Genomic DNA, 24,947 nt, shown 5'->3' on the forward strand with positions numbered 1-24,947 from the left:
TAAATATTTTATACTTTATAAAAAGTATTACAATACGTTAAATTATTTATAATTTTTAACACTTTTTATTTTTTTTATAAGTGTTTTCTATTACATTTATTTGTAAAACTCTTTTAAAAAAAAAATTGGATGAGCCCACGAGCCCAAGCTCGACTCAGCCCACGAGCTCGTGCAATCGACTCGGCCCATTACCACTACTAAGTATGAGGCATCAAAGAACAGGGTGGATAAGTTGTTAGAAAGTGGCTTTATTCATGAAGATCAATACCTATTATGGGTATATAATCAGGACCTAATACCAAAAAGCAATGAAAAATGGTAAACATGCTAAATTTTAAGAACTTGAATAAAGTTTGTCCTAAAGACAGTTTCTTATTCTCTAGAATTAATCAGCATGCAATGGCGGGATGAGCTATTACACTTTACGGATGTATATTCAAGATATAACCAAATTACCGTATATGAATCTGACGAGTAATATACTGCATTTGTGTTGGATCGAGGATTGTAATGTTATAAAATAATATTGTTTAGGCTAAAATGTGGGGCTTCATATCAAAGCTAGTAAACAAAATATTCACAGATTATATAAGAAAAACAATGAAAATATACATTGATGACATGCTTGTGAAAACCTTTCAAGCTAAATACCGTTTAAAACATTTGGACAAGGCTTTCAACATATTGTGAAAATATCAAATGAAATTTACTTGCCTGTCTACTATGTGAGCAAAGCTCTCTTACAAGCGGATGCCCTCATCCAGCTATTGAGAAGCTCTTCCTCTCCCTCGTCATCGCTTTCAAAAAGTTGAGGTCATACTTCCAAGTCCATAGCATACATGCTTGTTACATTTAAGTATGTGCTTCAGATGACAAAAACTTCACGTAGGTTGATGAAATGGGCTGTAGAGCTGAGTAAATTTAACGTTGTCTTCAAGTTAACAACCTACATCTAAGGTCAAGCCCCTATGACTTTGTCGTGAAATTTGCCAACATTCCTAAAATATAGGTAACGATGGAACTCGTTAAGCCCCCAAATTGAAACCTCTTTGTCGATGGCTCTTTCAGAGAGGCGAGCTCTAGGACAGAAATGGTCTTAATAATTCCAAAAGGCCATAAACTTAATCATATAGTGAGGTTTAAATTTAATGCTTCCAACAATACTGCGGAATATGAGGCCCTCCTAGTTGGTCTCGAATTGGCTCAAAAAATGCAGGTGAAGAGGCTACTTGTAAATAGTAACTACCAACTAGGTATGAGCCAAGGTAATGGCTACTTTATCGTCGGGCCATACCCAAAACATGTTATGGATTTCCTTCCATCTTTTGAAAGGTTTGAGCTAGCTTAAATTCCATGCCTAGAAAATGCACATACAGGTACATAATCTAAGCTTGCTAATAGCAAATATTTCTAGTTACTCAAAGTAGTACCAAATTGAGCACCTCTTCAAGCCATCCATATCCAAAGGAAATGTGATGATGTGCGGTTGAAGGCATCATGGAGTAACCATTCATAGCCATCCTCAAATATCATATCCTCATTGATAGAAAGACGAGGCCTATAAGCTTTGAAGAACAACACACTTCATTCTTCAAGACGATTTTCTCTATAAGAGAGGTTCCTCATCCTCCTTCATTCGATGCATAAGAGGAGAAGAAATAATATACATCCTCAGAATAGTTCGTGATAATGTATGCAAAAATCAAAGTGGATGACCTGTTCTCGTACAAAACTTTCTTAAGCAAGGATATTACTGGCTGCTTTAAAGAATTATCCTTTCAATTTTGTGCGGAAGTGCAATAAATGTCAATACTTTACAACCGTATAGAAGTAACTATCCAAGGAGCTCACGATTGCATCTAGGCTTGGCCCTTTGCCAAGTAAAAAATTGATCTTATAGGTCAACTGGCAAGAGAAAGAGACATCAAATGCTATGCAATTGTTGCCATTAATTATTTCACCAAATGAATATAGGCTTAAACTTTGGCCAAAATCACCAAAGCCAATACTTCAAAATCCCTTTAGAAGAATATTATCTATTGTTCGACATTCTTTACTTATTATTTAATAACAAAAAAGGTCGGAGAACTCTATAAAGAGCTAGGAATCAAGAATACTTCTCTATACGTCAACACCCTTAAGCAAATGGCCAGGTTGAATTCGTCAACAATACCATCAAATATACTTTGAAGAAAAGGATTAATTTTCCCAAATGAGCACAGGTTGTTCCCTTAAGTGTTATAGCTATTCGCACCATAAGACAAATTGTTACTAGAGAAAAATCTTTCTCTATGGCCTACTGAGCTCCTACTGAGTTGAGGCTATAAACCTAATAAAGGTGGGATTACTCTAATCTCATCGTCTATACTTTAATGAAATCACTAGTGATGAGTTGATGATGTATGATCTCAATTTCTTTGAAGAAATAAGGGATGATTCGTAATTGAAGCTCACCTCCTATTGCATTAAAAAGACCTATGACCTGGGTAAAAAGACACAACCCCACCCATGGAATTTAGAACATTTGTGCAAACATTATCCGTGAACAAGGCTATCTTTGCAATTGGATGATCTTCCTCAGCTTATGTTAAAGCTCCCTTCAATAAAATAAATTTCAGCTTAAGTATCTTCAATTCATTATTCCCTATGTGGATGCAACATTTGGCATGTAAGAAGCCCTTGCACGGATAAAGCATCCACCATGCAAGGAAATTTATGTCGCTTTGGAAAGAAATGTGTAAAGAATCCCAAATGGGGCATTTCTTGAAACCTATAAGACTGACAACATTAGCTCATGCATGAATGCATCATCTACCATACAGGAAGCCCTTGCATGGTGAAGTATCTACCATGAAAGGAAGTTTATGTTGCTTTGGCTGAGAGGTGTGAAGTATCCTAAAGAGAGCCCACCTTGAAATCTTCGAGGCCGATGTCATTATGCACTGTATGGACACACCATCTACCATATAGGAAGCTCTTGCATAGATGGATCATCCATCATGCAAGGAAGAATTTAATTAGGATAATTTATGAATTTGTTATCTTGTTCAAGGCATCAACACTTGGATGCTTATACAAACTTTACTACAACTGATCGAGGCGTGAACACTTAACAGAGTTATATTATGAGGTCCAAGGTGATATGATCTATTTGACTTAATCTATACGAGGCCAACTTTGTGGAGTTGTGGTCAATTCTTTTTTTAAGACAATGTGCTAATAGTTTGAAGGTAATGCAATTTTACACATTCAATCATAAGATTACTCTCCCTTTCTTTGTTATTTTATGAAACCTCAGTGACCGTAGATTAACGTCTCTCACGTCTTTTGTTCATCCTACACCCATATATACTCTTACAAGTTGATTGATTTGACTGTCGGAATGTGCTCACGACCACCTCACCCACCATCGAAGAAAGCTATATGTTCTAATGATTTGTCCAAGTATGCAGGAGACTAACTACGTGGACATGAGAAGATTAGGATCAGTTAACCACATCATTCGTACGGAAAATAAGGATCAACGAATGGTAATTATATTTTAATAAAAATTACTTTTTGAACCAACAACTTGAATAAAAAGCGCATTAAAAGATAGATACCATCTTACACAAATTTCATAAATTAACAATTTCAGTTATTTCATTTCAAGCAATAAAAGTAAGGTCGTCCAAAATTTATTTATGTAGTATGTGTGTTTGAAATCCATTTTTCTTAAAAATATTGTAATAGTGATTTTTTTTATTATTTTTTTATTTTTGAAAAATATGTGGTTAAAAATGAGATTTTCCATGGTTTTAATTTCTGTTTGATGGGGATTAAAATCAAAATTCTAGTATATTTGTATACAAGTTGATAAAATGTGGAGTTTAAAATTTGTGAACTCCATAAAATACGTGCTTAAAATTAATTGTTGACTTTGATTTAGATTAAAATCTTGTTTGAGCATTTTTTTCAAAGAAATGTATTTTATAATAGTGTTATGATGTATAATGTGTGGTTAGATAATAAGGAAAAATTTTGGAATTGTGTGTAATATTATTTTATTGAAAAATGTGCAGTTAAAATTGAGTTAAATTACTATTCAAAAATACATTTTGATGAAAAAAATTGGACACAAATAAGGGCTAGATTTTAATCACCAATAAATAGGGGCTTAGATTATTGAAAAAATTATATAATTGAAAATGAGTTTAAGAAAAAATGAATTTTTAGAGGCAGAGTTAATGCACAAAATCATATTTGGAAATTACTGATTAGTATTCCTATGACCTCTTTCCTTTTTCTGTGGCTTTGACAGCGCATTGAGGATTTAGGCTGGAGCACCAAAATGGCGGACAAATGTATCGAATTTGGGCGCCAACTATGAAAATCGCTTACTTTGGAGCCAAATATTTTTCTCCACAGGCGGGAAATAAATAAATAATACGTCATAATCGAAAATCGCTTAAAACAGAGTCACTCCAGTACTGAAAAATCCGGCACCGTCTCGACTTCCAAGAAGTTTTTATTTTTCATCCATCGATCATCCCTTTTTTCCCTGGATTATAATGTAATATTTCTCTTCTTCTTTTTACGTTTAGGGTTTTCTTGGAAAATCAGTGAACGGACTGGAATTTCTCATCCAAAAAAGATCCTCCATTTGCCGCTGTTTCTGGGGTTTCTGGGTTTGAGAGCAATCTTGAAAATAATTTCGATCAGGGTTTTTCATTTTCTCATTAGGGTCTTTGTTACTTTTTCTCAATAGATATAGATTAATTTTATGCTGAAATGGCGGAAGTTGAACCGATGATAATTGACGGCGCTTATGAGAACAGCTCGAAATCGAATGGCCCAGATCAGAAGAGGAAGGCATTGAAGAGAAAGAGAGGGGATCGATATGTATGTGCCTCAAGCCCAGAAGAAAAACTGGCAAAAATCAATGGATTCTTCGAAGAAATCAAGAGTTTAATCAAATTCTGCAAAGATTTAGTGTTCGAACAAAGAAGGGCGTTGTTGGAAAATGTAGAAAAAATTGGGATTTCTTCCACCTCTTTAAATGGTTTGATTGCATGTTTGATGGAAGAGAGTGAACTACCTTTGTCAAAGCTTGTGGATGACATTTTTGAGAAAGTTAAGGGTAAAATTGGAAATGGTGATAGTGTTAGTAAGGCTAGTGTGAAGAGCAGTGTGCTTCTAGTTGGGCAGAGATTATGTTATGGAGTGCCCAATGCAGATGCTGACATTTTGGGGGATGAGTCTGAGTCTGCCCTCTGGTTTTGGGAGGTAGAATTCTCAATTTACTATATAAATGTTTCCATAAATCTTTGAGTTTGATTAGGGTTATTAACTTATGTTATTTGGGCACAATTAGTAGATTTTGTGATATGCAGTCACTTTTGGGGGAGGGGGATGCGGTTTTTGGATTAATGTTTAATATACTTCGCACCTAAATTTATTTTGACAAGGATTGTTGAGCATAGAATTGATTGTGCTCGGGTTGAATATGATGCTTCGTCATGACTCACGTACCTTGTATAGTTGTATATATAATATATGGGAGTTCTGGTTTATTTATTTTTACAATGGGTTAACATGGTAGGAGAATTTCAGTTGTCTCATTTTGGCATTTTGTTATATATTTATATTAAAATAGTCAAGTTATATGCATCAAATTGGAAATTTTGCATTTTGTGAACTAATTGTTGCATTTATGATATAATTCTATATATTGGATTTTATACACCAGCTCTGTTCTGAATTGTGTTGTCCTTCGACATAAGTGTTCCACTTGGTATGTGCAAATTCGTGTGGCTTATTTTCTGATTTGGCATTTTCCCATTGATTAGGAAATCATAAGTAAAAGCTACTTCCCATATACTTTGTAACTATTGCTCCCTTATTCTATAACATTGTTATTTCTTACTGTTTCTGTTGTGCTGTCTCATATTTTTGTCTACTGCATTGCCATTATCTTTGTTTATCAACTCCTACTTTTTCTTGTTCAATTAGTATGTTGTATTCTGCTGTGGTTGTATGTGAGGCTAATCTTGTCTTGTTTATATATGTTCTTCATAGACAAGGGATTTGAAACTGATACCAAAATCAATGCGAGCCACTCTGAAAGTTCAGCGTACTTGCCGAAAAAAGATCCACGAAAGAATTACTGCTATTTGGGGTAAGACTGTACTGCTCAACTACATATAACTTTCGGCTTGCTTTAATTTTGAATTGGTTTGTACCCTTGTGGATTTAGTGTAAATACGTTTTACATATATTTGAGTCACACTTTGAAGCCTGATTATTAGTGGACCAACCGCCAGTGTTTATAATATGGTTGCTGCTCTAAGGTTGAAAGGAGGCAGGAAAGTAAATTAGGAAATGTAGCACGTAAGCTAAATTTACATGCCATATTGTCCACCGGTCTGTCATAAACTTTAACAGGTTAAGAAACAAAATTACAGAACAGTGTATACTTGTCTGGGACAGCTACCTGTATCCTCATCTCCTATTCTACTTTGTCAAATCCTCTACAAAGATATAAAACAATGGTTTGCATACCGTTTATCTATAATCAAGATTAAGATGGTTAAATGAAAATTGGAATGAGGAAGATGTGAAAAAGATGTAGTATTGAGTAAATCTATGATGCACCAACATGCCACCGGCATTGGCGAATTGGTTGTCAACATGTTGTAAATGCCAGGTGGCATGTCCCCCCTTTCGTTCATATTTTTTTCGAACTGAACACATTGCCGATAAGCAGCCAGCACTTCTTAGATGCTGTAGATCCATTTCAAGAAGTCGAGAAAAGGAAAGGAAAAATGATTAATGAACTCAAATGAAGGAAAACTATATAGGTGGAAGTGTGAGGAGGAAGATATGGTTTGCGGTGAAATTGAAAGGTACTTGCGTTGAATGGAAGGGAGAGAGGTGATGGCGATGGCCAAGGGAAATTTGAAGACTGAAAAACATTTTTTGAACTCTTAACAAATTGAAATTGTTTTTAAGGTTAACACCCATTTCTGATGGAGAAGAGAGCAATGGTTTATGTCAAATCAACGCTTTTTGAAAAAGAAATGACAACAAATCAATGATCATGCTTTTACACACAGATTTGTTTATTAGAAATGTTTGGAAGTATTGTTCATAAACAGTTATTTCAATCTCAAAGTCTTTGGGCCAATTTAGTCATATTTTTTAAGTTTCTAAAGCATTGTGACTTAATGAAATCAATAATTCTCCTATAGCCAATTTTATGATTTTCTTCATCTTCCGAAGCATTTCGACTTAACGAATAATTTTCCATTCAAGGCTAAAGTGGACTAAGTTAATAATAGTTATTCATTTTCAGAGATGGCTAATATGGATGGGAAAACTGGCAAAGCAGGAAAATGCACTGCAAGTGCCAAGAGAGATAAGCAAATAAAAATGAATATTACTTTTATTCAAAATAGATATTACTTTTGTTTTTATGTTCTTTACATTAATTAGTGTCCCCAATGGCTTTTTATGTCCCATGGACCAGAGGCTAGAAGAATATGTTGAATCATGTGTGGGGGAATTTAATTTACAGGATGAAATAATCGTAGCACTGCCTCCTTTTGAAGTGAATTTATGGGTGCTATTAAATTTTAGGATACTCTCTTACTTATACAGGAGCTCAAATTTGTTCAATTTACTATTAACCAAACTTTTATTTTATAAGTGAACATAATGTTTTTAATTTTGTCCTATCATTGAAACAAAGAGACTAGTGAAGTTAATTGCTGATGCTTTTGAAGACAACCTTGATGGAAGAAGCTATATGGGAGAATGGAAGTGTGTGCTAGAAATGGGTGCAAATTTGAGGTCCTTGCCAGTTTTATCTTCATTAATGATTTTGAAAATAAATTCAGAAGTTTTCTGCTCAGGCAGTTGTCCAATGTCGGAATTGGGCGCAAGTGTATTGTGGATATGAAGAAGTCTTAAAGTTTCTGACCAATTAAGTGATATTCTGGAAGCTGTAGAGAGGATATTGTTCTTTTCAGAATATCATGTTTACTCCAGTGATTTTGCTACTTAAAAGTAAGGGCGTTGGAATTATTGAGGAGAGAAATGCTAGATCCATGCAAGGGATTTTTGACCATGTATTACTAATCTGTCAGTCCTAGTATCATTAACTCGTGGTGACTGCCAAGTCACATACTGAATTTGGATCTATTAAATGTTAATACTTGATAGTTCAACCTATGTTTTTGAATAATTTAAACTTTTGTCTTGTTCTAATTTCTGTTAGCTAGTATCTTTTACCTTTAAAGAACATCATCTCATCCTCAAAGAATGGCCAAAGGATTTAAAGCTAGAAGATATCTTGTTTGATAATAGTTATATATGCGATAATTTTATGCAAGTTTACTCTCTTGGTACTTTTCTTACTCTTTCTTTCAAATAAATTGTACAACCATTCAAGTTGGCCCATTTTTGAAACTTCATTGAGTGGAGCAATCTTAATATTGTGATCATTTTAGTGGTTTTACTTGACAATTTGAGTCCATTTCAGCAATGGTAACTGCACTGGAAAAATCAGAGGACCATCAGAGCTACAGGCAAGATTTGATAAAAGCTTCAGACAAGCTTGGCAAAGTTTTAGCTGAGGCAGATATCCGTTTGTTGATGCAGACCATGTCCCAGAAAAATGCTGCTGAAGTGTATGTATTCCAGGTATAGGTTTTTTCCTAATGTTGGTGTTTAGCAATGCACTTAATCAGTATTTATAATGGCGAAGGTCCGAGAAAGAAGCCAAGAGAGAAGAAAAGCTTTTGATCAGGCAAATGGAGAAAAGCAAACGTCAGACAGAGAAAGAGAGGAAAAAGATGGATCGGGAACTTAATAAGGAAAAGTTGCAAACTGTAAGAATGATGGAGAGTTTTGCAGGTTTCAGCTAGTGAATCTCTTTTTCTTGGTTCATTAATTTGAAGTTCAACAACCTTGCAGGAGAAAGAACTAAAGCGATTACAAGATGAGGCCGAGAAGGAGGAGAGGCGCCTTGAGAAGGAAGAATCTGAAATGCGGAAACAGCTGAAAAGGCAGCAAGAGGAAGCAGAGAAAGAACAGCGGCGCAAGGAGAAGGAAGAAGCTGAGTCAAAAAAACGACTTGCTCTGCAAAAACAAACATCCCTTATGGAACGCTTTCTCAAAAAGAACAAAGCTAATTCAACTTGTCAAAATGGTGGTGCTGTGAGCAAACAGTTAACGTCTGATCAATCCCCTAACAGGGTGGAAAGGATTTCTGGACCAGTTACCGTGCCTATGGACTCTGTTCTAACCGTCAGTGAAGGAATTGATGCAGAAGATATATGGAAGTGGGTTCATCCCTTTCCTATTTGTCATGGATATCTTGTAAACTACTCTTGCTTTAGATAGTATAAGACACTACCTTGGTTTCTTTTTGCAGATCACACTTAAATTCTTGGCGTTGTTTGGGACACTCAGTTCGTTCTAACAAGAAAATACATTGGGGAGTTCGTCAGAAGCCTAAGACAGAATTGGTCAAGGAACTTAAGCTTAGTACGAACAGAGAATTTACCTGTGATGAAGATATGAGCCTAGAAAAGCTTGTGGATGGGTGGGTTGACACTAATGTTGATGGACGATTATCTTGTACGAATGCTAATACTCTTCCCAATTTCGAGAAGCGTAGTAAGAATAGGCAGCTTTTGCAGTTTGATAAGAGTTATAGGCCAGCCTTTTATGGTGTTTGGTCCAAGAAAAGGTGAGAACAATTGTCATACTATATTGTTGTACTAGTGTGCATATAGATTTGCAAGTGTGTTTTGTTATAATATCATTCTGTTATATCTTTTTTGTGCATACGGAAGGCTTCTATGTCTTGAATTTTAATTAGAAATTTGGAGGCTTCGATAGTGATATTATCAGTGAGTGTAGGATATCCTTGGTTTTAATATGTGAAGTTGAGGTTTGAATATTGAGTCCTGCCTATCTATACTGTGTTCTAGAACAATTAAGCATGGGGCATTTTACTGGTAATGTGGTACTAGAGAAGATCGCCACATTGAATAGCCTAGCTTTTAAGGAATGACGTGTAAATTTTTTCTTGGGGCTATACCCAGTTACTTTATTGACTTGAAAGGCTGTCATCTTCTCCTACTAAGCTATTTGATGATGTTATTTTGGTTAAGACTAATTGAGGCACTGACCTTGCTATCTTTCTGTTGACACTTGACAAGTATCATGGTATGACAATCATTATGAAGTGATACTTGGATACAACGACTAAATGGTCCCTGCATGATATGCAGTTGAATTATAACTCTGTTAGCCTAAATTGATAGAAAATAAAAATGATCTTAATGTTGCACTGAAGAAAAAGTCAGGTGACATGGTGCCTGTGAAGGTACAAGAAGATTATCTAGAAGTGATGTCTCACCGATTTGGAATATATTATTGTAACTCTGATTGCTTGTGTTTGTGCATCTCCAGTCAAATTGTTGGAGCGCGTCACCCATTTGTGAAGGATCCCGACATAGACTATGAAATTGATAGTGATGAGGAGTGGGAAGAGGTATGCCAACTTTGCTGTAAATGTGATTAATAGTAAAAGATATTGGCAACTAAGATTCGATTGAATAGGAGGAGCCTGGTGAAAGCCTGTCAGATTGCGACAAGGATGATGAAGATGAAACTGCGGAAGCCCATTCAAGAGGTGATGAAGAGGATGAAAGTGAAGATGGTTTTTTTGTGCCTGATGGATATCTCTCGGAGAATGAGGTACCATATTATAGTTGCCCTGTAAATTGAATTCTCAGTTTATCTTGAGTACGAATGATATATATGTGTTTCTTCTTGAGTGTGCATGTTTACAATTTATATTTTTACCTCTTTTTTTATTCCATTATTGGGCTTTTTATTGAAATGAATTTTCTGCCAAGGGTGGGAGTTGGTGGCAGAGGGAGGATAGGTGAAAAAATACGAACTAAAATATATTTTTTTCAATTATTTGGAGATATTGATTTGTGGTCAACAAGTTTATTGGTCTTCATTGTGCCATGCAGGGCGTACAGGATGATGAAATGGATTCTGATGAATTGGTTGAGGAGATAAGAAACCTCCCTGATTCTGAACCAGCTGGGCAGAATGAGGAATTCTATATCTTGCTTCGACAACAGAAGTATCTGAGTAATTTGACAGAGCATGCACTTCGAAAAAACCAACCCTTGATCGTATTGAATCTTATGCATGAAAAGGCTATTATTTTACAGGCCGAAGGGCTCACTGATGCACAGAAGTTTGAACAAAAGTGTTTGCAATCTCTGAGTATTCGTCCTTACCCAGGTTGTCCCCCAATAGAGATATCAATTTGTAATGACACAGTACTTGAGGATCAAGAAGCTTCTCCTTCAAATAGCAAGTCAAGCTCAACTCCAGTGGCAAGTGCTGCAGCTATCTTGAACTCAGATTTGCCTCAAATTGTAAGTTCATTTTATTGTGGAGTAGACACTCCCATGCAGTTTTGTTTGTGGGAACCTTGTGGCTAACCTGATTTATATGCTTCATGATGTAATAACCCAACACTGTCTTCAAGCTTAATTCACACACTTGAAAATTGTCTAAATTTTGCAGGTATCTATAATCCAATCATGCTCACAGAGTCTAGGCAAGGTGTTGGAGTCCTTACAGAGTAAATTCCCAGCTGTCCCAAAATCTCAATTAAGGAATAAAGTGCGAGAAATATCTGAGTTCTCTAATAATTGTTGGCAGGTAACTTAAAGTTCATTTTGTGTACAACTTTCATCATCTAGCTGGTAAAATGTAATCCCTGTCAATGTGTGAGCTCTCTTTTTCTTGAATTGAATCTTCATATTCAAAAAGAACACGTCATTCATTTTCTGTATGGCTTTCATCACCTAGCACCTAGCTGGTAAAATGTAGTCCTTGCTGATATGCGAAATCTCCTGTTCATAAATTGAATCTTCATATTTGAGAAGGAAACTTTTCATTGTAAAGGGAGATAAGTTCTGTTATTGCTCAAAATCTCAGCAAATCCACATATTTAGTTACAAAAGGCTTATTCAAGGATGTATTCAAATTATCTCTATGCTGATCAAACTATTTAATCTAATATTGTTAGTGTCGACCATTGCAGTTTGGTTGTCTGGCACTTGATTCTGCCCCTGATTAACTTCATGAACCAGCCTGAATATTATTGTCTTATTCTAGCTTTATTAATTGCTTATGGTGGCCTATCCATCACTTGAGGAAGTGAGGTTGGGTCTTCAGTTTCTTTTTAGTGATTGTTTGCTGAGACTGCGCTGAAACTTGCTGGTAACTCTTTTATCATGAGGCAGGTTAAGAAAGAAATTCTAGTCGAGCTCGGTTTGTCTGTATCGCCAGGTATAGCTATTACCTTGGTAACTTGACATGTACTCATTATTTCTGCTATTAGTGATAGCCATTTGTTGTACTTGATATTGAGAGAATTACTTCCCATGTTCATTTGCAGAGAAGAGTTTCGGGAAAACAACAAGCATTGCTAAATTCTTCTCGAAAAGATGTCTGCCTCCATCTGGAAAGACTAACAACCTGAATGAAACTTCCCCACAATCATCCCACAAAGCCGCAGCTGCCATACAACCACAGCAGGATAGCACTGCCGAGAATCAATAATCCTCTTGGGATTTCTTTCTCCTCCTTTTGGCCTGTGTGATATAATTGAAAAATACCTTTTGTATGGCAGATTTACAAGTTTTAGCAAATAACATCTGGTGATAAAATGTTGCAAGTCTGATGCTGACTGGGCTTTGATTTTGCTGCTGAATTTCTGTTGGCTGTTGTCGCTGTTTCACTTTTGAAAGCCCTTAGTGGCCAATTTTTTTATTTTTATTTTTTATTTATGACAAACTTATTCCCTGCAATTTCTTACCTTGGGCGTGTTTTTCCATAGAAGGCAAAATACCCTCGTTTGTTTTTCATTATTTGTCCATTAAAATGAAAAATATGATCGTTATTCATCAGATCAAGTCACCATATTTGACATTCTATCTTTTGTGTGTAATTCATAATGGATAATTTTCTTTTTCTTTTTTACACATTACACCAAATGGGAATGTTACCTTTGTGGTTTTGCAGCCAATTTTGAGCCACCTTGGGGTCATATTAACGGTTACAACTGGTATCTTTACTCGTTTAGTTATCAATTGTAACTACAACTTTTAGGAGAATTTCTTATCCTTTAAATTGATTTGGAAAGAAGGATGTCCAAAGAAAAGTACACTCCCAACTGATTTCAAAATCAAATTGAATCTCTTATGTCAAGTTTTGATATAGTTTGCATGGCCAATTCGAAGGAAAGGTTGTAATACCTTGATTACGAAAATGGGAATATGTGGCAAAGCCAGCAATAATCAGCGAAGTGCTATGGCAATACAAGAAATCCGATTGAACAAGTCATGTGAATCACAGCTAAACAGTGCAGTATTACAAGTTTCCCAATACAATAATAACAGCAACAAATCCCATCAAATTAAAGAACCAACAAACTAAAAGAATACTTAAAGCGATGATTAATCGCTAATCAGAGTCATATATACTACCCCAAATACAACAAGCTCCACCAAGATTTGATTAAAATTTGACTTGAAAAGGATATGGATTCTCCTCATTTTGAACCTTGGCACTCCTCATAGACTGAGAATTAGCTCCCTCTCTCTCAACATAAGCATAGTATTTCAAGAAGAATGCCAGAGTCAAAACCACCCACTCTAGAAAGAAAATCAGAACGCACAATCCACCTGCCAATTTCAAGATCACCACACCATTCTCTTCTCTCACATAGGACTTAAGATTTCTAAGAAAATCCGAGGGCCTTGTGAAGATCAGTACAGATATAGACCCTTGGAATATTGCGGTCAGGACAGTTGCTACCATGTGAGCTCCATACCACTTGGTGGCACCCCTGGCAGCATTGGCTGCGGTGCAGCCAGAAATGGCACCCCCAATGGTGATGATTTGGAGGAGGATCAAGAGAAACCCGCAAAGCGATGGGATGAGACGGAGGGAGAGGGTCAAGAAAATGCAACTGGAAGCTGCACCTAGAAGAAGATAGTTGCTTAATATGAACACCTTGTGAGTTTTGGGATGGGATTCATTGGAGGAGGAGGTGTCAATGGACAAACCCATTTTTATTTGAACTAAATCTGAGCAAGATTTATGAAGTTTTTGGGGATTTCTGGCAACTGGGATTTGATTTTCTTCGTGAAAAAGAAACGAGGAGATTTGATGCTGATTAGAGAGGAAGAGCAGATGGTTTATAGTGTGGAAGAAGCTGCAACGGTCATATTTTAGGTCTGATTTTGAGAAGAAATAAAACCGTTGTGAAAACACTGGAGGGTGTAACGGCTACCTGGTACTCATTATCCAGCTGCCTTTTTCCTTTAATATTTTTTACAATTTTAATAAAAATAATTCATATTTTCAACCAGTGTAGCCCATGTTTGAGTCACATTCTAGGAAAAAAATGAATTATTCATGTCATATCAATGGAAAAAATAAAAAATAAAAAAAGAGGTAATATCTATACCTAAATATTAATCTGAATTGACGTGAATCTATATGCCTATTATGAATCTGCACCCCTTGGGATCGAAAGAAAAAGTTTTAAATCTGCGTGTAATATTATTTTATTGAAAAATGTGTGATTGAAATTATGTCAAATCACTGTTGAAAAATGTATTTTTTTGAAAATAATGTGGCTCGAACAAGCCCATAAAATCTGCTAAATAAATTATTTTTCTTGATTTGGATCTCTATTTGTATTTTCTATTTGAAGTGACAAATTGAGATAGAATGCTTTTTGGAACGTGAATTTTCTATTTGGAGTTCTATTTTATGCCCATTAGAAGAGTATTTTGGGAAAAATGAGTTTTAGAATAGTAACTTTTAGATAATATGTGGTTAAATAATAGTGAAAATTTGTAAATTTACATTTAAAATATTATATTGTGAGAATATATGGTTAAAAATGAATTTCATAAAAAAATAATAATTTAAACTAACAATGCCTATTAAACCACTATCTGATGGCCATTATAAAGAGAAATTGAAGAAAAATGATGTTTTGAATAGTGAGTTTTTAAAGAATGTGTATTTAAAAGTAAACAAAAAGTTTTGAATTTACATACAAAATATTTTATTATGTAAATATGATTGCAAACGAATATTAGAAATAAAGAGTTTTAATTTAAAGATTAAAAAAAAAATAGTTGGGGCTCAACTTAGAGCATGTTTGGCTTGGCCAAGCTTCAAAATTACTTTTTCAAAAAATAAAATAAAGAATTAAAACACATTTTTAAAAATAGTATGTTAAGATATACTTTCAAAAAAATGAATACCCTTCATGGAGAAATTAATGGAATTGTGTGTATTATAATGAAAATTAAAGCTCTATATTTTTAGGGAAGAATTAGAGATACAATAATAATAATTTCTAAGCTACAGAGTACAATTGTCATTCACTAATAAACTTACTATTTACCACATTCATGAGAAGGTCATTTATTGACTTGTCTTAGGTCGGTTATTATTATTTTGGGATCTAGTTCAGTTCAGCCCAAAGTCATACTAGGGTCTCAACCTTTGTTGTCATCAAGTGCAAGTTAGAGTTCAATAAATGGTAAATAAAACGTGAAAATAGGACTGTTAAAAAGGGAGATGAACATATGATTTTTCAAAACATTCTTGATTTTTCTAAAAAAAAAAAAAATCATATGATTTTCATGTGAAAACGGGACCGTTAAAAAGGATTGTGTAAAAAATGACTCTTAATTTTACATAATATTTTTTACTTTCGAAAAACTTTTCATATGATTTTTCAAAACATCCATAATTTTAAGGGTATTTTTGTAAGTTGCCCTGTCGGGCCAATTACCCAAATGTGGAACATATGTAAGGACTTGCTTATTGGGCCAAATACCCAAAGTATATTGAAACCATAAAGAATTGAATGGAAAGTACTGGAGAGAGAACACCGACTCGGTGCTCTTTATCTATCGAAAGTACACGTTCAAATTCAAAATTCGAAATTTAAAATCTGAAAGCAGAGGAAGAGAGAAAAACAATGGCCTCATCGTCGGACATGAAGGGTTTCTTCAGGCAAAAGAAGAAGACCGCCGGCGGAAGGGGTGTTGGAAAATCGAAAGCGAACAAAGCGACGTCGTTTAAAAAGTCAAAGAACTCCGCCTCCGTCGGGACCGATCAAGTTCAGCCTCCGGCTCTCATCTCCCATGGTGCTCTCGATCTCCAAGGTTGAGCCATTCTATTATCCTCCTTTATGAACCATATTATATCCCGATAACGCGTCGGATAGTTAAACGACGCGTGGTGAACAGTTTTAGGGCTAAATCACATGATTAAGTTTTGAAATGCACAAAAATTACTTATTGCGTATTACGAGACTTGGCATGTAAAAGAAATTTAGTCACAATCGATGTATGTGTTTATTTGGACTTTTGTTATTATTTTTCTAATCAAAGCTCATCAATTTATTGGATGTTAATACTTGAATAAAAAATTTTATGAAGTTGTGCCAGAACTGAGTTAACTCAAATCGCCATGCCTAAAATCACAAGCAGAGTGGTTTCCCTACATATATTAGCTAAGTGTTGATTTCTCAATTTCCAAGGTTATTTGTTTGTTATCCTTTCTATTATATGTTTCGACAGTTTTGTGTGAACACTCGTCAACATCTAACGATATTCTGTTTCCAGACCTCGACCATCTTAGTTGCACTTGTTTAACAGCAGGTTTTTGCTCGAAAATTAAATAGCTATCTAATACGATATTAAAATTTCACAGATGATTATGATAGCAAAGAGGAGATTCTGAGACAATTTGATATGAGCATGGCATATGGACCATGCCTTGGGATGACCAGATTGGATCGATGGGAGCGTGCTAAAGCCTTGGGCTTGAACCCTCCAAAAGACGTTGAGCGTCTCTTGAGAGCAGAAAAGGTTAACGCTCAATGCTTGTGGGATGGTTGCATTTAGGTCATGCTCTCGTTTATTTGCAGTTTATTTACCTGTAGCTCTTCTACTATTTTTTAAGCTATCATGTATCAACGTGGATGTATCGTTCTGTTTTATCACTAGTTGAGATATGTGCAGCCTCTTGCTGCTCTATGGTCACTCTTGTTGCTTTGCTTTGCTCTGTTTTATTTTATTTTACTCTCTTGAATGAAATTGCTTCATTTGTTTATCTTAGTGGATGAGGGCAGTAATTTGTTAGGAATCGAAATTATTTATGAACGAGAGTTTGAAGACAGGGCACATTCATATTATTTGGTCATGTGTATCCCTCATTTTTTTATCAGTTACCTTGTGTTCTAGCAGCTTCCTCCATTTGATACCCAGTGAGTTTGAACTTGCAGTTCATTCCCTTTAGATCTGACCTGATCACCTTAGGCATGGTCCCTAGGAGAAGCTTAGCAGGTCTATTAGTGAAATGATTAGAGAAGCATCATGCAAAAGTAAATTACTTTATATAAGTGTTTTTTTGTTGTATTATATGACGTGGGTACTGCCTGAAATGTCTATTGTGTGCGTATTGGATGCGCCACTAGGAAAATAGCCAATATGAAGCAAAAAAAAATAAAAATCCAACACTTCATTTGCTATTTATCAGTTGTAATTGCAAGGAAGAGGAATAGAAGAGGTGTGAGCAATTTGTGACATGGAAACTTGACACCCAAACTAGATACATTGAGAGCAGTTCTAGTAAGTGCTTTGATTTTGGAAGATTCACCAACTGGCAATCTGCACTTTATTTCTTATGGTACTCTGTTTTTATGTTTTTCTTATTTGAAAAAGGAATCAGTTGATTTCTCCCCTTTCGTGTAAGAAGGCTTGAATCCAGGATCAATACTATTCTTTTTTTGTTCTTCCATCTCAAATTGAACCAACATGATCTACTGTAGGGTGCCTTTTTGGACAAAGTAACAGACTGAATGTTCACTTCCAATCATCAGTAACAAATACATAATGAGGACTAGCCTTAATGGGTGCGCACGGTCAATTAGCGAATGGTTATCCAAGGTGCTTTAGAACATGCCCATGTCTGTTTTATTTGTCTTGTGTTTTATTATAAGTATGTTATAATGTATTAGTCAAGTCAAACTTTAATTTTTATCCCTTTTTATTTTTTTTTTTTGAGATTCACAATTATGACATACTTGTTCGTCACTCATTTTTATCGCATTATAAATTCAATAATTAACAATGAACCCAAACAAGCTCTTGTAGCCATTCAATTCTTTCTTAGAAAATTCCATTCATTACTTCAAAATTTGCTTTCAATAATTCAATATTCCAGTCAATTTAATTGCTTGGATTTTTGTACGTGTTCATTATATATTGAGATTCTCGTGGTTTAAATGTACTCAGATGAAATATTTTGTTTGTGAATCCTTGTTATTCATATGCTTGATTATATTTATGTTAGGGTTTTCGTTTCAAATAGAGATTGGGATTGGCTTATGCCATAGTAATTATCTCAACAATAGAATGAGAAGAGAAAGCACTCAGTAGGTTTCAAGTCGAAGATAAAGAAAAAATACTTTTAACATGATGTGACTAAAGGTGGCATTCGTTTACCCCTGTGATAGCCAATTGGCCCCTAACACAGGGGGCCAGTTTTCATTATTGTAGTAAAGTTTTAAGAGAGATTCTAATAATGTTGAAACTCTGGTTTAGAACTCAAAAAACTTATTTTCTTTTCTACAAATTCTTTCAAGTTGAATTGGGAAGTGCCATGTCACTCTAATATCAAAAGTTTGAAGTAAGGAGGACCTCTACTTGTAAGAGTCATCCAAAGTTCCAACACAAAAATCACCTTTCCTAAACATTTTTGCTTTGCAACTGTTTCAAAGAAGTTAAACCAAGGATGAAGGAGTTTGAACCATTCTAGAACAAGAAGCAATTACGTTCGAAATTCTCGTAAATTTTTGAAGATGCTTCTTGATTAGGGTGGACGACGCACAAATGACTACGTTTAAGAAGCTGACCTAAACGTCCATTCGAAGCTAGAATGGCGGCTCTATGGTTTCTAGAGCTCGGTCCACACCAATTGAGCGCCTCATTAGTATCAAGCAAGGAAGGAAGACTCTCTCAAAGCTATCTCAACAGGTTCAAAAAGCACATCGGGGAGATGGACATGTCTCGAATTATCATACCTTAATGGCCATCCTTTCCAATCTCTGGGTCAATATAAAGTTCTGGTGGTCCATTCACCAGAACCAAACCATAATTTTACCATATATTTTTCAATAGAGCTTAGAAACAGATAAGTGCTAAAGGCATCGATACGAATCACAAGGAAAAAATGGAAATCCAAAAAGTCCAGCCCAAAGAGAATGGCGAAAGGAGACAAATGATAAAAGACACTGCAACCAAGGAAGAACTTATCCTACCTTCACCAGAGGAAGTACTGTCAATATCGTAGATTAGCCGGGCATAGAGACAGGTGAACGTAAGGATCTGAAGGAAGAAGTTGAAGCCTTCATTTGCCACGGACAACCGCATGAATTTGTTGCCAAGCTTAGAGGGGAAAAGACAGTTCCCAATTGTTACGAGTAATTCAAATATTAGCCACTTTTAAAACTCAACAAAATATGAAAAATAAAGCAGAAAACAGAAAGAAAAGTAAAGGAACGCGATAATTTTTGCTCCAAGGCAAGAGGTTCAGTACTGGAATTCTTAATCCCCTTTTGAGCAACCGTGACCAGAAGGATATAACTATATCAATGGAATCAAAAGAACGGTCCAGTACAAGCTCCATGGTACTTGATAAGTTTATTTTATACACTTATTTAAAACTTTAAAATGATGATATTTAGTTGTTTTTCGGATGAATTATGGTCTAAATTATTGCAATTCGTGTTGAATAGGAAAAATTTAATGACGATACAAGAAATTGAAGGAAATAAGCAAAAGTTGCCAGAATTGGAGAAAATGGGCTAAGTTGTAAGAAACCCAAAGTTTAGGGACTAAAGTGCAAATATTCAAAAGTTGTGTCGGACCTCACAATGAAGATTCAAGAGTTCTCGAAGTCAATTGAATAAATAAAGATATCAAAGGGATGAAATATAATCAAATTTTGATCACACATCAAGTTTCAACCGAAGAAATGTATGCATCGTTTTTAAACTTATATTGAGACTTATTTTTGACATAGTAAATGATCGAATTTGAAAATGGTATTTGAAGAAAAATTGTGGCTTTTTGAGTTAGCTTTCCAGCTTATCTTGAATCGCCTCGATCGAATATCAGGAGAAAAAATTATGACGAAAAAACTGAAAGTTGTGCAGTGCGATCGAATTGATGACAGCAACCAGGCGCTGCCATCAGCGTCTAAGCATGCGTAGTGCTTGGGCGCTGCGCCGGGATTGTTTATGGCGCATTTTTGGGCCTTTTTTGGAATCCATAAAAATCCTATTTTCTACACAAACGGAGGAGACACCTATAAATACATATTTCTCACACTTTTGGAGGATTCTTCACACATTGAGAGGCAAGATAACATAATTGGAGAATCAAAAGAGAAGAATTCAAGAGAACAAAACAGCAAGCAATTCAGGGGTTGAAGCATAAATTGGAAGGGGAAGAAGATATTGATGCAAGATTTTTTTCTTATTCTACATTCTTATTCAAAACTCGGTGATGTCTTCCATAATAACTTCTTGTTTTTCTTTCATTACTATGAGTAGTTAATCTGATTTTAGGGCGAACAATGTAATTGATTTGGGAACTTTTATTTCTTTTATTTGAGATTTTTGTTCGTTATAATTACACGTGTGGATTTTAATCATATTCTCAATGCTTTGAATTTTCTGGTCAATTATTCAATGATTTCGTAAACAATAATTGCTTAGAGATGCGGATTCTTGTTTATATCACATATTAAAATTCGATAAATTAATATAACGTGTAGAGATACCTATATTAATTGTTACGGTCCTATATGAATTCATAGAACTATTATTTCATTTAAATAATGTTGATTCACATACAGATATGAAATTGAATTATTTAAATAGATTCAATGAGAACTCGAGAAGGATAAATTGAATACCGTAGAAGAATTCGACTGAATATTATTTTAGATTTTATGAATCTTGATATTAGAAGTAAAGGAGACCAATAAGGGAAGTTGTTCCGCCCCAATATCCATTTATTATTTGAATTCTCACTCATTTTCAGTTGCACTCACGAACTTTTAAGTAGTTAGAATAAAAACCACTTTTAATCATTGTTCTCATTTATTTTCGTCAAATAGAAGTTAGAAATAATAAATTGAGTATTAAAATATAGTTCTCGTGGGAACAATAATCCGAACTCAAAAGGTTCACTTTACTACTTGTTATGATCCGTCCACTTGTGAGATAAAATTTTACAACAGCACTCGGCCAAAATCACGCAAGATTTCTCCCAAAATAAGCCTCACAATACAGAACATCATTCACCTAAGAATGACATAAATAAGCCTATACAAATCACTCAAGATCTATACAAAACGGTTGGAAATTATCTCATAAACAAGGGCTTAATTTCAAAGTGCAGAGGAGAGAAAACGAAGAATCCAGAGAGAGTTCAAGAGACAAAAGAAAGTGAAAAGTCCGGCATCTTAAAACCTAGTGCCAAATTAATATCAAAGGCACTAGAAGGTCGTCCATCCAACGGTGCAGAAGGCGACACTTGACAAGTTCAGGTGCATCATTCTTATTTAAGAGAAGTCGTGTTTCAGCAACACGTTTGTGGCCAAGAAACAAATCAACACCAATTCATCATTTAAGGATCCGACCCACAAGCCCATCAATTTAAAGAATCCAGCCCAACATCATTGTGCCATTTTTCTCCACACCAATAGTAGAATGGATCAAAAATTCCCATCAAGAAGGGCTGATCAACCGAGAGCTAAAATCAGGATGTTTCTAGGAGTAAAAATTTAAGTTATAAGGATCCAAAAAGAGATATATATGCGCTAGAGAAGCTCATAACTACCCTTATTCAAGATCTCATGTCTGGAATAACATGGGACCAGGGGATGGAACAGAGTGGTTCTTGAAAAGAACACCCAAACATACAACAGTTGTAACGTGTAAATCAAATACGAATTTATGAGTGTTATATAAAGTTGTAGTCAAGCGTGATTTTATGTATGCTAGAAGGTAGATCTTCCAAATGGTAGATTGGGGTTTTGTGGAAATACACCAAGAACTTTCGATTCGTGCAAAGATCGAGCTCAGTTTATAAACCAACAAATCAAACACTATGATTTCTCAACCCAAACAAACTTCACTACGATTGCCCAGTTTTATTAACCCAGACAAACACCACAACGATTTCTCTATTGGCATGACACCATATAGATCACTAGTTCACTAGGGATGAGGTTGGAGAGCGAAAAATTTTGGTCCAGAGATCATAGAACAGACAATGTAAGCTATTGAGAAAATTCAAGCTAGTATAAAAATGACCCAAGGGTAGACAGAAGAGTTATGCAGACAGAAGAAAAAAAATCTAGAGTTTATAGTAGATGACAAAGTATTCCTCAAAGTTGCACCGACGAAAAGAGTACTACGTTTTGACAAGAAGGATAATTTGTGATCAAGATTTATTGGCTCGTTTGAAATCTTGCGGTTTATTGTTAATGTTGCATATCAGTTGACTTTACCACCAGAACTTTCAACAGTGCATGATATTTTTCATGTGTCAATGCTTAGAAAGTATGTCTATGATATGAGCCATGTGGTCAAAATTAGTCCATTGAATTGCAGCTGGATTTGAGCTACAAGAAAGTGAAAATAAGGATTATTAATTAGAAATTTCAAACACTCGAGCATAAAGTATTTCCTTTAGTGAAAGTACAATGACGCAATCACTCAGTTGAGGAGGCAACTTAAGGGGGGGGAGGGGCGGGGGAGAGAGAGCGAGATGTGAGCCAAATATCCACAACTCTTCGATGAATTTCAAGGTAAAATTTCGAGGATGAAATTTATTCTAAAATTGGTAAATTGTGACACCTCGAACCTCGAAATTAGTTGTTATATTCGAACTTAGGACCTTATACACGGATATGATAGTGTAGGGACCTAATTATTGGTTAATATTTTAGGGATTAAAGTACAAATATTTGAATACTAAAGCGATAGAACCTCTCAAATTTTGTGATAAAGTTAAATAAATAAATTTTTGTTTAAATTTTGTTGGATATTATTATGATCATTTGAGTATTCAACTTTATCACAAATTATGTTGGATATTATTATCTTTATTAATTTAACTTTATTTGAATAAGTTATCGAACTTATCAAATGCATCATCAAAGTATTATAAATAGATACATGATTTTCAAAAAATTTACACATCACATTTTTTTTTCTCTCAACACGCCCTTCACACGCACACATTTCACACTACAAAAGATCTTCAGCACGCAGGCTATTCAAGAGACTTTAGAGTGGAAATCTAACAAGTTAATTTCTTTGATTGCTTTTATTTTTCTCCCACACAACGATAAATATATACGTTTTGTTATAATTCGAAAAATATGTATGTAGGTCCATATGTATGTTCCAAGTTTTGGACTGAAGTTCTAGTAGTGCTACGTATGTAAAACTCATACCACCTAAATTCGGTATAGTTTTCGTGTCTCTTTTATGAAGTTTTACAATTTTATGAGTTATATGATTAGTAATTCAGGAACACATATATGCTTATTGAGAATTTTTCCACCAGTAAGTTTTTGCCTTTCCAGGTAATTAGGCATCGGAAAATTCGAAGTTTTAACTTGGCCGCAGTGGAGGAAATAAGTTTGAGAGTTTTCTTTAAGCTTTCCTTTCAAATTAATATTTTTTATAAGCATGGGCGGACCCGGGGGTGGGGTCACGTGACCCCCCAACTATTGGTCTTTTGTGTGTGTGTGTGTGTGTGTGTGTGTGTGTGTGTGTGTGGATAAGTCATGTTTGATATCGATTGAAATATAAATCAATGTTAACCCTTCTAATTTTTTGAAAATGTCTATAATTTTTCTACAAATTTTCACTTTCCAATCAAATTTTCAATTAATTAGAACTTAAATTTACATTTTCTCCTATCCTATTTGTGTACATAGAATCTGTCTGAACTGATTTATCCAATTTAACGTATATTTAATGAACTGTATTTATTTGATTGAATATTGGTTATATGTTTTTCATTTCAATCATTTGAATTGATTATTTGTATTAAATAAACTATAAATTTTCTAAACATAATATTTTATTGTGATGAGCAAAATATTAATAAAATGAATCCTCGAAATCAAATGAATGAAAATTATGAACAAAATATTAATGAAGAAATGTTTTTTAAATGTAAATTTGCATTTTCTCGGGTCGAGTATAAATCATTCAAAAATCAGGAACAAAATATTCGATTTGTACAGAGTTTGATTGTGTCCTCTAACTAAAATTTTTTGCGTCCGCCACTGTTTATAAGTACTCTTGAACAAGTTATTGAAAACAAGTTGTTTTATGGCTCTTTCAATCTTAATTCGTGGAATGAGTTTCAATTAAATGTTTTCTTAAATATTCTCTTTGTTATTTTTTTAAAATTTTGATACATTATTATGGCACTCGAATTTCAGGACTTGGGTGTCACATTCTTTTTTTGGAATTCATGGACAGGATGGAGCAAATGCTTAGTTATTTTGCAAGATCCTTACTCGATAACTTTGAGTGGCATTTGTTGAAGGATATTGCCAAATAATAGTGTCACCGTGAATATATATTTGAGCAGAGTAACGACGTTTGGATGGTTTTGAATGGTCGAGGCAAGAGTTCGACTCTTTCTCCTTAAAACGATAATGCCTCGCACTGGTACTGACGGTATTGCAGCACTCATCTCCCAAGATACAACGACCTCGTCTTGTAATAG

At 34.9% G+C, this 24,947-nt stretch overlaps 3 protein-coding genes across 3 annotated transcripts; 2 read left to right on the plus strand and 1 right to left on the minus strand.

Annotated features, from left to right (window-relative positions):
* Positions 1-4,306: 4,306 nt before the first annotated feature.
* LOC111384493 (chromatin assembly factor 1 subunit FAS1-like) lies at positions 4,307-12,900 on the plus strand. Its single transcript, XM_023008773.1, has 12 exons — positions 4,307-5,265; positions 6,058-6,157; positions 8,522-8,669; positions 8,747-8,870; positions 8,956-9,323; positions 9,416-9,733; positions 10,462-10,543; positions 10,612-10,749; positions 11,034-11,450; positions 11,602-11,739; positions 12,327-12,372; positions 12,482-12,900. Exons 1-12 carry the CDS (start codon positions 4,771-4,773, stop codon positions 12,643-12,645), a joined length of 2,538 nt encoding a protein of 845 aa, XP_022864541.1. The 5' UTR covers positions 4,307-4,770; the 3' UTR covers positions 12,646-12,900.
* A 462-nt stretch (positions 12,901-13,362) lies between these two features.
* On the minus strand, positions 13,363-14,270 carry LOC111384518. Its single transcript, XM_023008798.1, has one exon. The coding sequence runs from the start codon at positions 14,155-14,157 to the stop codon at positions 13,603-13,605; it is 555 nt and encodes a 184-aa protein (XP_022864566.1). The 5' UTR covers positions 14,158-14,270; the 3' UTR covers positions 13,363-13,602.
* Positions 14,271-15,997: 1,727 nt separating this feature from the next.
* Positions 15,998-17,237, plus strand: LOC111384517 (DNA polymerase delta subunit 4). The gene is made up of 2 exons (XM_023008797.1): positions 15,998-16,280; positions 16,831-17,237. Exons 1-2 carry the CDS (start codon positions 16,094-16,096, stop codon positions 17,022-17,024), a joined length of 381 nt encoding a protein of 126 aa, XP_022864565.1. The 5' UTR covers positions 15,998-16,093; the 3' UTR covers positions 17,025-17,237.
* Positions 17,238-24,947: the final 7,710 nt, after the last annotated feature.

The sequence above is a fragment of the Olea europaea genome, unplaced genomic scaffold, assembly GCF_002742605.1.
Source record: "Olea europaea var. sylvestris unplaced genomic scaffold, O_europaea_v1 scaffold293, whole genome shotgun sequence".
Classification (NCBI taxonomy): Eukaryota; Viridiplantae; Streptophyta; class Magnoliopsida; order Lamiales; family Oleaceae; genus Olea; species Olea europaea.

Excerpts from the sequence above, each read along its gene's own strand:
- LOC111384517 (XM_023008797.1), top strand. The coding sequence starts at position 16,094 with ATGGCCTCATCGTCGGACATGAAGGGTTTCTTCAGGCAAAAGAAGAAG. Across the intron at positions 16,281-16,830 it reads TGGTGCTCTCGATCTCCAAG|ATGATTATGATAGCAAAGAG; the intron begins GTTGAGCCATTC and ends AAAATTTCACAG.
- LOC111384493 (XM_023008773.1), top strand. The coding sequence starts at position 4,771 with ATGGCGGAAGTTGAACCGATGATAATTGACGGCGCTTATGAGAACAGC. Across the intron at positions 5,266-6,057 it reads CTGCCCTCTGGTTTTGGGAG|ACAAGGGATTTGAAACTGAT; the intron begins GTAGAATTCTCA and ends TGTTCTTCATAG. Across the intron at positions 12,373-12,481 it reads CGGTTTGTCTGTATCGCCAG|AGAAGAGTTTCGGGAAAACA; the intron begins GTATAGCTATTA and ends GTTCATTTGCAG.
- LOC111384518 (XM_023008798.1), bottom strand. The coding sequence starts at position 14,157 with ATGGGTTTGTCCATTGACACCTCCTCCTCCAATGAATCCCATCCCAAA.